General features: G+C 34.4%; 4 protein-coding genes across 4 annotated transcripts in view; 2 read left to right on the top strand and 2 right to left on the bottom strand.

Moving 5' to 3' along the window:
- Positions 1-1,628: 1,628 nt before the first annotated feature.
- Positions 1,629-4,106, bottom strand: LOC105625846 (proliferation-associated protein 2G4). The gene is made up of 7 exons (XM_012207158.1): positions 4,022-4,106; positions 3,091-3,325; positions 2,726-2,885; positions 2,445-2,624; positions 2,093-2,341; positions 1,853-1,999; positions 1,629-1,733 (listed from the first exon to the last, which is right to left on the bottom strand). Exons 1-7 carry the CDS (start codon positions 4,104-4,106, stop codon positions 1,629-1,631), a joined length of 1,161 nt encoding a protein of 386 aa, XP_012062548.1.
- Positions 4,107-5,438: 1,332 nt separating this feature from the next.
- On the top strand, positions 5,439-6,242 carry LOC105625848 (gamma-secretase subunit Aph-1). Its single transcript, XM_012207159.1, has 2 exons — positions 5,439-5,671; positions 5,759-6,242. Exons 1-2 carry the CDS (start codon positions 5,439-5,441, stop codon positions 6,240-6,242), a joined length of 717 nt encoding a protein of 238 aa, XP_012062549.1.
- Positions 6,243-9,278: 3,036 nt separating this feature from the next.
- Positions 9,279-13,840, bottom strand: LOC105625849 (mediator of RNA polymerase II transcription subunit 17). Its single transcript, XM_012207160.1, has 8 exons — positions 13,740-13,840; positions 13,395-13,577; positions 11,603-11,919; positions 11,280-11,489; positions 10,946-11,151; positions 9,862-10,434; positions 9,570-9,718; positions 9,279-9,489 (listed from the first exon to the last, which is right to left on the bottom strand). The coding sequence occupies exons 1-8, from the start codon at positions 13,838-13,840 to the stop codon at positions 9,279-9,281; spliced, it is 1,950 nt and encodes a 649-aa protein (XP_012062550.1).
- Positions 13,841-16,331: 2,491 nt separating this feature from the next.
- LOC105625850 (transmembrane protein 170A) overlaps positions 16,332-16,677 on the top strand; it is a 6,518-nt gene continuing 6,172 nt past the window's right edge. Inside the window, exon 1 of the mRNA XM_012207161.1 lies at positions 16,332-16,431. Coding sequence (XP_012062551.1) covers positions 16,332-16,431 — 100 coding nt within the window. The remainder of the gene's footprint in view (positions 16,432-16,677) is intronic.

Consider the following 16,677-nt stretch of genomic DNA (forward strand, 5'->3'; position numbering starts at 1 on the left):
AGAGAGAGAGAGAGAGAAAGAAAGAGAAATGGAATATAATAATTCATGACATATATATGTATGTGTCAAAATTTATACTTGTCAACTTATCTCGTCAAGCATTTTTATAACAATTTTTTTTTTTCGTTTTTCACATCACTGAGTTAAATTTTATACTGCGTATGAATTTTGTGCACAGCCCTCGTTTGCAAAAAATTTCATACATTTATTTCGTTACACTGTATACATGCTGTATATGTATACGTGTGTATATAAAAATTATTTAGTTTTAAATGAATTAGAAGTCTATTTTGAAAATATCAAAAAAAAATATCAAGTATCTTTCTAAATATACATTGTCAGTATAATTTTGTTTTGTTTTGAACACGATTGCAATTATAAAAAGATGTACAGGCAAATGATGGACAGTGCACAATGATCTTTTGTTATACAAGCACACTTTGTAACATTCGACGTATGCACAACTCGAGTAGAAAAAATATCTATAACACAGATACATTTTTATCTATCCCTCTTATATAAAACTATTATTACATAATATTAATTTTTATAATTTACGGCTTGTAGCAAGTCGGCAAGTCAATATTCTCAAGAATATATTTTCTTGAGAAAGTATATCTTTCGCTCAAATAAACTTTCATTCAATATTAAATATGCATTTCCAGTTGCTACTAACAATTTGTACTCCGCGCACAATTCATAATTTGCGCAGAGTAGAAAAGACTTATATAATAATTTATTTTTATTTTTTGTCGGTCGGGGGTATTTTCGCAACGAAACACTCAAAAAATCATTGGCATTTCATTGTTTATGCAATGTCCAAAAAATGGACATTCCTCCAATTGTACAATTTGAAATTGAACATTATGGTACAGCTGGATACAAAATTGCGCAAAACCAGCAATAAACATGAAAGGGAATCGTATTTTACGGAAACATTCGAGAGTTATAATATACAACTCGCCTATGTTTATAAAATTAAATTTTGTGATAGTCTAAAATAATAATGCATATAAATTGAATAGATGTACTCTATATAATTTTGTCGTTTCAATTATATAAGATCAACTATATAATTATATAGATAGAAGCGAAAATAATCGTTTTTTAATATGTTGTATTTTGAATCTATACGATCTCTTCCAATCTAAATGTTTCACAGAAAACGATCACACAAGATTGTTATGTACGAAATGTTAGTTCAAAGATTGAAACGCAATATACAATTGCAAATAATGATCATATGAATAATCATCAATTTGTATAATAATAATAATACCATAATCCAATAAAAGATAATCTGGTACAAAAACTTAAGCGCTGATAAAGTTGTGGCATAATGCATGTGATAAAGTTTAATTTTTTCGATACAACAGCAAAAAAACTCGACACTTTCCTCGAATGAATAAAATATATATAAATGTGCACCAGACAATTGCCGATAATTCATGTAGGGACGTAGCTATGCAAGACATAGTGTTGTAACTTATGCAATGTCCGGATGAAAGTATGACTATGCTGATTGATCCGTATTTTGAAAGTGTCCAACCTTTGCTGGTTTAGATTACTAAATAAAAAGTATCGGAGTAGTGCACGACGCCTTCGTGATACGTCTTAAAATGACAATGTTAGGCCTTAGCATCGACTTCCACGGCAACGTCTCCTACAGCTTTCTCAGCCTTCTTTTTCTTCTTTTTCGCAGATTTCGGATTTGCCGAAGAATACAAAAGGGTCTAAAATTTTCAATTAATAAATAAATCATTGATAAATTTATCAAATCATTTATAAATTATAACAGTAAAATGGCAGTTGTAAAGCTATTATATTTTTCTTAATTGAACGTTCTATATACCTTCAATTCAGGATCGTCTACAACACAGTCAGATTGATACATATCAAGGTCAAAAGGAATTCCTGTAATTTTGTGAGGTCCATTAGGCATCAAAAGTACCGTAAATTTAAATTGTGCCGCGTACTCGTTTGGTTTTTCATACAACACCTGTGTGAAAATGTATAATGTTTGAAAATTTTATTATGCTTGCTACACGGGAACTAATAAATAAATAAAACATAGTATAAATGATAGTCTTACTTGGAACGGCTCGATCAATCTATGATTTACACATTCAACAACAGCCATTTTTGCTTTTTTCTCATCTTCGAAGGTACGTAAATTGAAAGGCATGAGACCATGTTTGTGAGAGACTTCTGAATAAAACATGCGAGACGCCTTCAGTTTAAGCTGATATGTCTCCTCTGTCTTCTTGTATATCGTAACTCGAGTATCCTGTTCCCTTCCTACTCCTTCACCTGTACTCACTAATACATCCATTGCATAAACCTGAAATTAAATAAGCATAATTAAGCCTCTTTTATAATGCTCCTCTTCTTCTTATATTTCAAATTTCGATACTATTTTAATTTTTATATCACTTTAAATATACCTCGTGAGTCTCAAGAGTATACTTTTCATGTTCCTTCTTTTGCGCATCATTTGGATTCTGAATTATTGTTTTCTCTCCATCGATCTTGAATTGTTTTAACTGATGACTTAGCATACCTTCGATCGGCTTACATTTATAGGCATCACATATTTTCTCCACAGTGCCTGTTATTGTGTAAGTCTGAAAAACATAATTAAGCATCAAAATTTTATTTTTTCCAACTATTTAATTAAAAAAAAACAAAAAAAAGAAAATGATAGCACACAAATATTCAATCTTACCTCTGTACCTGGTTTCAAAAGCCTTAATGCAGCTTGAGAAGCATAGTGCGCAGCTAAAACTACATCCGCTTTTTTGCCAGTGACTTTTTTCTCTAAAGATCCTATAACAATGGTATGTGCTACTACAGCTATAAAACCATCAACATGTGCTCCAAGATCACTGTAAAAATACACAATTTCATTAATTATATTAATTTTGTGAAAAGTGAAATGTCAGAATTATTCGAATTGTTATTAATCATGGAAATGCTAATGTAAATCAATTTCTGAGAAGAATCAACAATGAATTATTCAATGTTTAAAACGATAGAAAATAGAAATCGTAGATAATTGTAAAGAAGCAATTACCATAGAGAGAAACTTACACTTTAACCATATCTTCATCTTTGAGAATCAGGTCAGGTTCACTAGCAATAGGAGAGAAATGACAAATACAATTGTTGACTGATATGCATGTTGGAAAAGCAATCCCCTTTTTAAGTTCTTTCTCTTTTTTGAAGACTTTACTAGTTTCTTCTGTGAGTATTTTGTCACCAAACTCACATATTTCCCTTACAGAAGCTCCAGCAATGCATTTGTTTAGAACTTGCTTTAATACACCTGAAAAATACACAAATATGTAATAGGTATATTACACAAGTACAGCTTAATTACGAGTCAAAATGAATTGACTTTTTTGACGAAAACTTGAAAAAGTTAATTAATTAAATCAAAGAAATAAACAATCATGATCTGCTTCAACTTAAAAAAAAAAAAATAAGCTTATCTTAAACAAGTGAAATTATTTTAGGAGGAAGCATGCAAATGATTGGAAACAAGGATGAATTTGGAGCCAAGCTCCGAAATCAACTTGACCATAGATTAACTTAATACTTTGTCAACAAAGAGGAAATAATTAACTTTTTATTGTTTGACATATGGGAAAGGAGAGATTAGAACAGAGAGAGGGCGAATTGGAAATTTTGCTTTTCTGCTAGCGATCGACTGGTGTCAACGATCGATTAATTATACGTGTGTATCAAATATGTCGAGAGTGTATCGAGGTCGGTGAACGATACAGCTTAGGGGAAAGCGCAGTCGCGAGCGGGTAATGCCGAGGACGTAAGACGAATCTAGCACATGGTCGGGCCCGGCTCTGGCATCGACATGCCACCAGCCCACATTCCATATGGCCCATATGGCCCGTATGGCCCGCGTAGCCAAGATGGGCTGAGAGAAGACGGGCGGGCGCGCGCGCTGAACGCTCGCTTGCGACCGCGCGGACCCCCGCGCGAACACGCGCCACCGTTTCCTTACGGTTCACGATCTCGCCGGCCATTTTATACTTGGTGACAACCAAGTCCTCGGCGATGGTCTTCTCAGTTTCTTCCTTGTCAGCCATATCTACGACACAATGTATATCAGCGATCACGTGATCCCAGCGGCTTCCTCGCTGTGAGATCCACTCGACGGTACTCTCGATACGCGTATCAACGCATATACCCGACTATCTACGATTACCGACTCGTCACTCGTTACTCGTACGAATGACTGACACGATCAAACCAGACACAACGACGGGCGCCAAATCGCCCAATGGCCCCAATGCGGCCAATGCCCAATCGGCCCAATCAACCCAATGGTCGCCAACAACGGATAACGACCTGCACTTGCACTCACTGCACCCTGCACTAGCAGTACTAGCATCACAGCGACGATAGCGACAGTGGTCTAGTTTCCGAGGGTTTAATCCGGATCAAAATACAAGAACCAACCAACTACAGTCGAGCATTCCCCTGTCGTTCGACTAGAGAATTTGTAACAGGGGAATGCTTGACTGTAGTTGATTGATTCTTACATTCTGATCCGAAAATTTAAATTTAAATCCTTGATGGAAATTAAGCGATCGAATAACGATTCTACACACATGACACAATGGAAGAGATAGGGATTTTAAGAAAAAAGGAATTTCACCTCCTATTGTTTTGATTGGGCAAACTTCAATCTTGAATAATCACTTGAATATGTCTGGTTTATACATTTAAGTCGAGTGAGAAAGTAAGAACAAGGCCAATCATATTGATGAATTTTACTTAACTGTTGTAAAGCTCCTTTTTTCGCTGAACGCAGCTGCCATTGTAGATTGTGCGGCTCACTTGGCGCTATAAATCATTACAAATGCTTCGAAGCTTTTAATTAACCAATCGGAAGAAAGAATTTTACTAATTGACCAATCAAAAAATGCTTCGAAGCATTTGTAGCATCAAATAGCCAACAGCTGTAGATGACATTAGTAGGATGCAGCACCACCTTTTATAGTATATATTCGATATATCGATTTCATTCACATCCGAGATATCGATCAAATGACGATATTCGCAGATTTTCTGCATTCAGCGTTGCTGTCGATAACCTCATGCAAGAATAGAAAATAGACACAGAATTATACAAGTTGTTACACGACTCGGCGATTGATTCCAATGTATTTGAGCATTTGTATCTTCGATAAGAAAACAGACCGACACGATTATTTGTCAAGTATCTGATCGCGCCCTATACCGAGAAGATAAATGCGCCCGATAGGAGCAGACAGTGTCTGGTCCATAAAGAGGCTTGGAAGGGATCTTGTAAGAGAGTTTAACGTTTGCTAGCGCCGGCCGACACAAAACGATAAGGGAAAGAAGAAAAGAGGAAGGGAAATCGCGACTCCACGTCGCGACCATTCGAAAAGAAAATGACCGTGATGGATTTCTTTGGTTGCGCCTGTCTGGCTTTCGGTCCGCCACTAGCCATGTTTATGTTCACCATCGCTGCCGAGCCCATCAGAATAATTATATTGATTGTCAGTGCTTTTTTTTGGCTGATATCCTTGCTGTTATCATCGGTGCTTTGGTACGCTGTCGTTCCACTACAAGAACATCTCGCGTTTGGTCTGGTCTTTTCTGTATTGTTCCAGGAAGGTTTCAGGTAATCCAGTCTCCCTACTGCAATCTAATTTGATGTTACATTTATGTTAATCTACATAGTGTATTAACAAGTTTTTATCTCTTTAAGGTATCTCTTGTATTGGGTGCTGCGTAAAGCTGAAAGAGGCTTGGAAAAGGTCACGACGACACATGTGGCTGACAGCAGACATGTATTTGCTTACGTTTGTGGCTTGGGTTTTGGCTTCATGAGTGGTGCCTTTGCTTTAGTCAATGTCCTGGCTGACGCAGTGGGACCTGGTACCATGGGACTCCGTCAGGGTTCCGAATACTTCTTTATAATATCAGCTGCTATCACTCTGTGTTTCATTCTCCTGCACACATTCTGGGGCGTCATCTTCTTCTATGCCTTAGACAAGAAGAATTGGGGACAGATTATCTGGGTAGTTGGATCACATCTGGTTGTCTCATGTATGACATTGCTCAATCGTTATCAAGTGTATGCAGCCAGTTTATTATCTGCTTATATAGTACTGGTAATAACAACTATACTTGCGTTCAGGATCGTTGGTGGACGGACGCAATCTTTAATTCTTTGTTTCCAAAGAAACTAAGAGCGCTTACAAAGGTTACTTACTTAATAAAACGTTCATAGTTGGCAAGTTCATCTCTGATGTGAATTTAATATCATAATGACAAACATTTTTTCCCCTTAGATGTCAATCTCTAACGCACATTCTGCGATAAGTTGTTTCTTAAGCTTGAAGTTTTGTAAGAAATTGATATGTCGTAGTCAAATGTCAAAAGAATAATCGACTATAATTGACACAGTTTCTTACGACTTGAGGTTTAAAGCTTATGTAATGGCTTCATGTTGAGAGCTCATAAGAAAATTGTATTTCGTTGCTCTATTATATTATATTATATTATATTATATTATAGTATATTATATTATATGTAGAGAAAGGTTTAATGTGCAGGATATTTTTTTTTCTCCATTCAGATTATTAAGCAGATTATTAAGCATTACCGAGTATGCAACATCATTAATTTTGTATGACAAAATGTACTCGATGAATTCAACAATGTACGATATATCTGTATGTTGACCAAATTGATCGAGAGATACAAATAGTATACGACATGTTTTGAAACTAATATTTTTCAAAGCATCTATGGATGTGAAAGTCTCAATTATTTTCCTTGTAAAAGGTTCTAGCACTAGATATTTTAATCGAGCTGCTAGTCCGTCCCTTAATCGAAATAATTGTATGATACAGAAACAAAATAATCTCTCAATAATCCAATTTTGATTCAGATAACGTCCAAGTATGTATTATTCCTTTATATCTTAAAGCTAATATCCTAAATCTGTTGATTTTTCATTGCAGCTATGTTGAATTGTGATATCAGAAACAAGGAGTCATGAATTTTCTTTCTTGCATTACATATTGAAATAAAATCAACTTTTTTTCATGTTATAATAATATAATGTGTGATAATATAAATTTATTAAGTGAAAGATTCGTTTTTCGATTCATAATAAAAATAGCTCGTCTATCATAAGATCTAATTTTTCACCTTATAAGAGCCACAATACTTATACGTTAAGTTGTATATGCAGGATAATAAAAGAAAGTTTTTTCGATATATTTTATCAGTCCATATTATTATATATACCAAACGCAAAATAATGGTTAAGAGTGAACGTTCATTTATTTCGTCATATAGTGCAGGAAAGAAAAGTATAATTTTTTGACATTTTTCAACGTCATAATTTAATATGACTACAAAAAGAAAACGAGAAATTATAAAAAGGAAGAAAAAATCTAAAATGTATGCGTCCGGTGCGTGTGTATGTGTATAAGTATGCGTTTATAATTTATAATTATTATTGTATTATTATTGTATCAAATCAGATGTATATTTGTACGCCTTAAATATGGATTCCTTGACTAGGTGTAACAAAGAAAAAAAATGAAGTTCAAGAAATTATCATTACTTTTTTGTATGCAAAAAGAAAAGGAAATCTATCGACGATTACATTTAAGGTAATTACTGTGACGATTATCTTGGCATTCAATTAATTTAATTTTTATTTATCACACATCTCGCAATCGTTTATTATATTCAGATCATATTGCATTTCATACGATACATTGAAATGAAAACAATTTTTGTAAAATACTAATTGTATAAATTATTGTTATCGCTGTTTAGATGTAAAATTATATATACCACCGTTCCATATACAATAATAATAACTCCAGTTATGCAATTAGTTCACTATAAAGATAAATTTATAATGAATTATTTGTGATTCTTTTCTTACAAAATTTTTTAAATACGCTAAAGTTTCGAATTTATATATTCCATGTATTTGAATTATTCATCATTTTACTAATATGTACGATGACCATATTTTCTTAAAGAAGACAAAGGACAAATCTAAAAATTTCAGGGCTTTGTTTTCAAACTTGTTTGTGACTATTTTTATAATAGAAGAATTTATGCATTAAATTATTAAAATTAAATTATTAAAATTTTATTGCACTGTATAGTCAAATTGAGATAGCATGCAGTTTTCTGATAGTTTGAAACTGGTTCGACTGTATTGAAACAAACCCTTGATCTGAAATAATAAAAAATGAGAACAACTCTAGTTTGAATAAATTTAATTTAAAAAATACAAGAAATACAATTAACAAAGACAAATTTATATGCGTGAAACTGTAAAATATTTTCTATAATATTAGACATTGGAACGCTAGTTAGAGAAGAATTTCCCGTAATGTTAAAATAAAGAACAGTACAGGATAACATTGGAAAATAAAGGACAAGATTGAATTTTGAAAAAACAAATCTAAAGAACAGCCACGTAAAATAAAGAATTGTTCTTTACAATAAAGGACATATGGTCACCGTGCCAATATGGTACGGTATATCTTCAATAATAGACATAATTAAAATAATATATGCTAAATCACAATCAACTATAAATCTCAATATAAGTAAAAATCTGTAATAACTACTGAAGATAATGATACAAAATTCCTTGTTTCCAGATAAAATCCAAAACCATATTAATAAATTGACTTGTATTTTTCTGGAAAATTGAACTATTTTAAAAAACAAAATTATCGATTCTATTTTATAAAATTGGATTCCGAGCATCTATCATGTAATAAGTCGGAATAGATTCTGATCGGAATTATTTCATCTTTCCTAGAAAACACAATAGAAATCTAGGAAATAATTAAATAATTCCAATCGGAATTCGTTTCGAATAATTCCATAATATATACTCTGGTTGCTAATACAGTCGAATTTTTATATATTTTTCTCAATGGGACAGAGGAGATTTCCTGTATTTTTTCAACTTAACCTTAAACTTAATTTTCTCTTTCGCATTATTTCACCCCATTTATTATTCGATCACACATGCACGAAATAAAAATGCGTCTTGCATATAATAAACTTGGAACAAAAAATTCATTTTATTTTTTTGTTACTCTAAATTGATTGTGCGGGCAATAACAATTTCATTCTACGCTGCTAAGCAAAAATTTAAGGTATAGAAAAATATAGAGAATCTTTTCAGTCCCACAAACAAACAAATATACGAAAGTTTGACGAATAATTTGCAACACTTAAGAACTTGTTAAAGAAGCCATAAGTAGCTCCATTTTGTTGAGAAAATTCTTCCCTTCCATTTTGTCCCATCTAACTTCTTTGAAAGAACCCCCCAGATTCTCCCATTTCCTTTCTCGAACAAGTTGACCAGGAAAGAAATCCTTTCGGGGAGAATGTGCAATGGCAACTTGCACGCCCGTTTGCGGTTCACATCGCACAGCAATCATTCTACAAACATATTAAATGATGTGTGAATAATAGACAGGCGTGCATTTTTTCTTTTGTTATAAGTTTGAACAATAAAATACCTATCGCCAATTGGCGAAGCTAGAATACAACTACTGGCGTTTCCCAAAGGCTCCACTGAACCTAGGCCGAGGTGCGAACTGTTTGCTAAGAACTGCCAGCCCATACATTTGGCTAGAGCTTGTACCGCGCTTATTTGATGCTGATAAATCTGCGTATAAGAAACAAATATTGTGATACCATTTTACCGATTATAATAAAAGAATGTTTTATATCTTGAATTTGACATTTTTTAATCACACGAGTTAACATTTTTTTTTCTTTTTTACAAATGTTGATAAAAAAAAAACTGACCTGACAAAAAATTAGATCTCTCAGTTCCTGAGGCTCGTAACTCATGTGCATGACTCTACCGTCGCGACACACACATTTCAGTGACTTTTCACCGACGTGAACGACCATCGATGTCCGACATACGCTGTCATATCCATGTGTTAGGATATTTATTTTGACGCAGGATTGCGTCGGCGAATTCAACGCATTCCAATGTGAAACGATAAGCGGATCTTTTACTTCTTTCGCTATCGTGTCTAATACATATTCTGTACGCAATCGCATGAAAAAATGTTGTGCTTGTTGGATAATTTGTTCTAAAAGCGTTTGACTCTTTGTCATTTCTAAAAGCTCGTATCTGTCGGCGGCGGTAGGGCCGGCTACGTATCTGCGTTTACTAGGCCCAAGAGGTCCCGAAGCAGGATGAGGAAATGGATGATTACTATTATTGTAATGTACTTCACGCAACAATTGATGCAAAGAGTGCTCTAATACATGATCGTGATCGGTTTTGTGTGGTGGTGGAACTGTAGGTTTTTTATCATTGCCTGTGCTATGGCATAGGCCAATTATTAACTGAATTCCTGGAAGTACCTGGTGTAAACATTAAAGAAAAAACAAATTTTTCTTTATACAGGATGATCCAGATCACCCATTAAGAGCCGGTATGTACTCTGTTTATGAAAAATCAAATCAAAAAGTTTTCTACCATTTTGTAATTTTTGCAATTTTTTTTTTAGTTACTCAATAAGCAGAATGTCTAAAATCGATAAAACAACTTTAGGAGTTCTTTAAAAAATATCTTGGAGATATTTCATAAAGAACTTTGAAAGATATCTTAATTAATGTCGTCTTATCGTGATTTTATCCGCTTATTCCGCAATTTTTAGAAATTAATATCTCGTTAATTTGCGATTGTTGCGACCATTGCAAAATGGTAGAGGACTTTACGATTCAGTTTTCCATAAACAGTATGTACATGCCGGCTCTTGCGGATGGTCTGACACACTATGTATATATATTATGGTGAGTGTTTGTCTGTGTTTCAGTCTGAAGTAAAGAATAAAAACTATAGAAGAAAACTCTTAATTTACAAAATACATACCGTGGCCATTATCTGATTTCCGACAACCATGTGAGGTATAGGCGCGCGTAAATGGACAGCCTCTCGTGCTAATTGACTAAACAATTCCTTGCAAAACAGAACATTCTGTGCAGCCTCCAACTTTTGCTGCCAATGCATATCGGTATTTGAATTATTTGCACTGCTATTAAGCAAGCTTATGTTTGCACTGCACAAATCTTCTTGATCTAAACAAATGTACATTTACTCATTTATATTTAATATGTATATATATCTTTCTTCACAACACACACACACACACACACACACACACACACACATGAATTTTCTTTAAGTTTTCTTTAATTTATATTACCTTTCTGGCATAATACTTCGATGTATGCAACACCTTGTAACTCGCTGGGTATGGTTACCCGCAAAGCGGATGCTTTTGAATTTGAGGGTCCATGAGATTGTCCTGACATGCTACCAGTATTAGGGGAGGCTGGTGGGCTATTATTACTTTTTTCTTCTTCTTCAGCTTTGGTAACTTCAAACATGCCCGTTTGTGTATACTTCGAGCCAGCTAATAAATAACATAGATATGATTTATAGTAAACAGAAATATTAAAGGCAAAACAATAAAATATAAGACATACAAAGCATATTTCAAATAAATAAAAATATAATAAAACAAACCAGTTCGATAACTGAGATCGCCAATGATAGAGTTTGATACTTTCTTTAAACGCCAGTTTTGCCGTAATCTTAATAACTCGATATGAAAGTCAGGGGTAGATCTGGTTCTAGCTAATTCAGCCTGACAATTTCGCAGTCTCTCAGTGCCCATCATAAGAACTGACGCTGCACCTGCTAATGCCTTTTTTCTAGCATATACTTGTATCATAGGTTTTACATCTGCTGATTCATGAGATGTTGGATCTAATACCATATAATTTCTTTCCTTTGCTATTGCAAGTACATCAGCCAATACACAAACTTCCGTCAAGGCATTTCTACAAAACCAATCAAATTCAATTTGTATTCTTTATTTGTATTTTTGTTTCTAATTATTAAAATTATTATTACAAACTTAACTTAAACATTTATAATACATACATATATACAAATATGTACATACCAGGTGTATAAGCTTAAATCCGCTGTTTGCTCATAGGTGGCATTAGTGAGCGTACAAAGCTACCCTGCACATAACACACTTTCTTTTACATGTTTGACATCTGTCAACATTAACCAATGCACATCATCAGCAATTTCATACAATAACATACATTTTTTCTTTCGTAATCACGTCTAGTTTTTTGCTAAAAAAAAAAGCATATGCGGGAAGCTTTGCTTTTCTTTTTCAATTTGAAGAAATCGGCTGCCGAATCGCATCAAATGCTTGTGGAGGCCTATGGCAACAATGCTTTATCGGAAACAACGTGCAGAGATTGGTTTCGCCAGTTCAATAACGACAATTTTGACCTGAGTGACAAGAAGCGTGAAAAAGCCGGCTCAGGAAGGTTGAGGACTGTCAATTGCAGGCTCTTTTGGACGAGGATGATACCCAACCGCAAAAAATGTTTGCCGAGCAATTGGGTGTTTCTCAAGCAGCCATTTCCATGCGGCTACATGCCATGGGGAAGGTTCAAAAGATCGGAAAATGGGTGCCGCATGAACGATAGGCAGATGGAGCGACGCCAAAACACATGCTAAATTCTGCTTGCCAAAAAAGAAAGTCATTCCTGCATCGGATTGTGACAGACAAAAGTGGATCTATTTTCAGAATCCTAAACGCAAGAAATCTTGGGTTGATCCCGCCCAATCATCAACATCTTCCTCAAGACCAAATCGCTTCGGACAGAAGACAATGCTGTGCATTTGGTGGGATCAGGAGGATGTCATCTATTACGAGCTGTTAAAACCTGATGAAACTGTTAATGCTCACCACTACTACCAACAACTGATCAAATTACACCGTGTTCTGCGTGAAAAAAGGCCGCATTATCAGAAAAGACATGACAAGCTGATTTTCCTCCACGACAACGCACCATCGCACACGTCAACAATGGTCCAAAACTACTTGGAGACACTCAACTGGGAAGTGCTCCCCATCCCACTTATTCACTAGACCTGGCACCTTCTGACTATTACCTGTTTTTGTCGATGGGCCACGTGCTCACTGAGCAGTACTTCGATTCTTAGGAAGATGTCCGAAAATGACTTGATGAGTGATTTGTCTCGAAAGATGAGGAATTTTTTTGGCATGGTATACATAAATTGTCCGAAAGATGGGAAAAATGTATAGTTAACAGGGGCAAGTACTTTGAATAAATTTGTTTTTGCTTCCTAGGAAAAAAAATGTGTTTTTTCTGACTAAAAAAGCGGATTTAAGCTTATACACCTGATACATACACATATAAGTATACATACATGCATACATAATATTAACAGCTTCTTAGACACACACAAGAAAATCATGACAAACCTTAATTTGTTTCTAACGCTGTCCCACGGCCATAAAGAGGATTGAAATGAAGCAGGATCCTTTGTATCTTCTTCATTCTTCTCATTACCTTCCAACTGTTCCTTTTTTACCTCTTCACCATTCGTTTTACTAAAGTCAATCTTTTGAGCAATTTTTGCCAAGTTCTCCGATAAAGTAAGAGGTCTGTAGCATAATTAATAATATAAACTGATATTAAATCTTATCCTCTTTGACAAAACTAAGGTTAATTATAAAACATAAGATGTATTTAACATTAGACGATAATTTCATTAATCGAGCATCTCAATATATTCTCTCTGTTGACAACAAAAGTTGTTTACATACGCTTGGTAAATTTCTTGGCCATCGTAAGTAATTTCCTGTATTTGATTCTCAATCGGCGCTTCCACGGAAATGTTCACAGAATACGCCATTATTGTTTTCATACCACTTCATATAGTTCATACGTTGATACAGCCTAACCGGCCTTTTCATACATATAAGGAAACAGGAAGCGTTTATATTGGCCGTAACGAAATATGCCGTATGGCGTAATCTGTAGAAATTGACGAATCACCTTCGAGTATTTTCTTCCTACCGTCGAATGAAAGGGGAATACTTGACTGTGATTAGTCAATTCTTATATTACGGCATACGGTTATGATCAGTATAAAACGCTCCCTTTAATACATCTCTGCCCTCTCCATTTATAGACTTCATAGAAGGCTATCAACTGTGAAACGCGAAAAAAACATGGGGTGATTTATATTTATAATTCGTTTTTACTTTAAAACTGTTTTAAATAATATCTAATGCTCGTATTCATAGTCAGACTTTATCTTGTACTTAAGGCTTCCTTAAATTTATCTTTAGATGTTCAGCAGCCAATGAAATAATTCGTAGAGCATTTAAAAATAAATTTAAGGAAGCCTTAAATATAATGCCTGATTATGAATACGAGTATAAGACAGTCTTAAATAGATTCATTCGGCAATGTAAATCTGAGATGCGAATTAGCAGATAGTGAGCTTGATCACATGATTTTCGAGCAATCCGAGTATCAAGAATTAATTCCAAACGCTATAGAGCTGGGAATCGATTTTGTATCTTGAAACGAGGGAATCGATTCTGTATCTTCAAACAAGGTGAAAATTACAAAAGTGAGCAAATTTACTAGGTGTTGACCAATGAAATTATCAGTATTCTAGTAAATTCATTCATTTTTGTAATTTTTATCTTTTATATTATTTTACAAGATGCAGAATCGATTCCAAGGTGAAAATGATAAAAGTGAACGAATTTATTAGGTGTAATTTACCTTAAATTTGTTCACTTTTGTAATTTTCAACTTATTTGAAAATACAGAAATACAGAATCAATCTCTTGTTGACCAATGAAATTATCAGTATTCTAATAAATTCGCTCACTTTTGTGATTTTCATCTCGTTTCAAGATACAGAATCAATTCCCTAGTAAATTTGCTCACTTTTTACGGACGCCTTCGATTTGCAATGCCAAACACACCTAGTAAGAATCAACAATTGCCTAGTTTATATCATGCACTTGATGCACATGTTAACTAGTAAATTTCTATTTAATTATTTTAATTTTAGCGATGTATTCAAAGAATGATGTACTAAATTAGTGCATCACAATAATTAATTAAATGGATATATCATATATATGTTTACGTGTATCGCCGAAATTAAGATCATTCAATAGAAAGTTACCGTATCAAGTGCACGATGTAAACTAGACCTATGGATCAGTTTCATCAACACCAATTAGCTTATGAATACCAAAATGAATATCAAAATCTGAGTATTAATCATGAAACTTTATCTCCCTAAGATGGAAAGTGTAAAGTGAAAATTTTAATCATTAAATAATGGAGAAATTTTTTCACTTTTACTTTTCATCCTAGGAAAAAAATTTCATGATTGATACCCTGTAAAATACTGCCTTATAATACTATCCCCTGACAAAGAACCACTTTTCGTACGTCCATTGGAATCGATTTATCATCAGCAGTTTTGAAAAGTGGACGTATATATATTCTCAGAAAAGTGGACTTTACTATATAGTTTACATCGACTTTGTTAGGGGGCAGTAGTGCGCGACAGCATTTTGCAGTTATCTAGGAGTTGATTGTGAGTGTATTCCGAACCGGATTAGCTTAGTTTATTTTTTCCCTTAGGTGTTGGCAGTTCCGTAACTAAACCGAGAAGTGTTCCGAACCCATCTGCCGTCAAATTCAGCTATTGGCTTCTATTGGTTACGAGTTATGATAACCGACGGGTTCGGTTTAATTACGGAACTGCCAACATCTAAGAAAAAATGAGCTAAGCTAACCCGGTTCGAAATACACCCTGTATATCTTGAAATGAGGAGGTCAATTGTGAAAAATTACAAAAGTAAACAAATTCACTAGAGTATTCATAATTTAATTGGTTAATACCTAGTAATTTTTGCTCACTTTTGTAATTTTCATCTCCTTTCAAAATCCACAATCGACCCCCTAGTTTTAGGCCGTTATATCCTCTCTCAAGTTTCTCTCTGTTGGTACTGAAATTACTTTCCTTGTTTACGCAAGAAAAGATTCAATACCAACTCGTACGCTATAGTTGTCTCTGACTGGTTTCCAGCTTTATTGAAAGTAATGGCATTTTCCCCATTGACGTTTGAATTTTACAGCTTTCTTGTATTTCGAAAATGAATGTTTATTTGCGCGATTATCATCGCCATCGTTCTTTTCTTCTTATTATTGCAATTGAATCCTAGCTGTTGGTAATTCTGGAGTAATAACTATCCTAACGATGTAACTCTTTGCTAGGGCGACTGCCAAAAGAACTGATGCAGAAAAAAGCAAATAATTAACAAAGGATTTGTGAAGAGGGCAGATCATATAAATTTATCACTTTCTTTCTCAATGAGCAAATGGATACACAGACGGATATCAATTTACTGCGACCGCAAATGACGTTGCGAAACATGAATTCTGGCAGTGTATTCTATATGCCTTTAACATCGTTTGCAGGTAAACAATTATACAAATACGTGTGGTCTATGATTGTCATAATCATATTTTATAAGCGACTTTGAACCTGACTCCTCTATTGGTGCTTTTCAGCAAAAGCAAAATGTAATGCACCACGCATACATACATCACGTACGCACGCACGCACACACACACACACACACACACACACACACACACACACACACACACACACACACACACACACACACACACACACACACACACACACACACACACACACAC

This window comes from Atta cephalotes (assembly GCF_000143395.1).
Source record: "Atta cephalotes unplaced genomic scaffold scaffold00004, whole genome shotgun sequence".
Classification (NCBI taxonomy): Eukaryota; Metazoa; Arthropoda; class Insecta; order Hymenoptera; family Formicidae; genus Atta; species Atta cephalotes.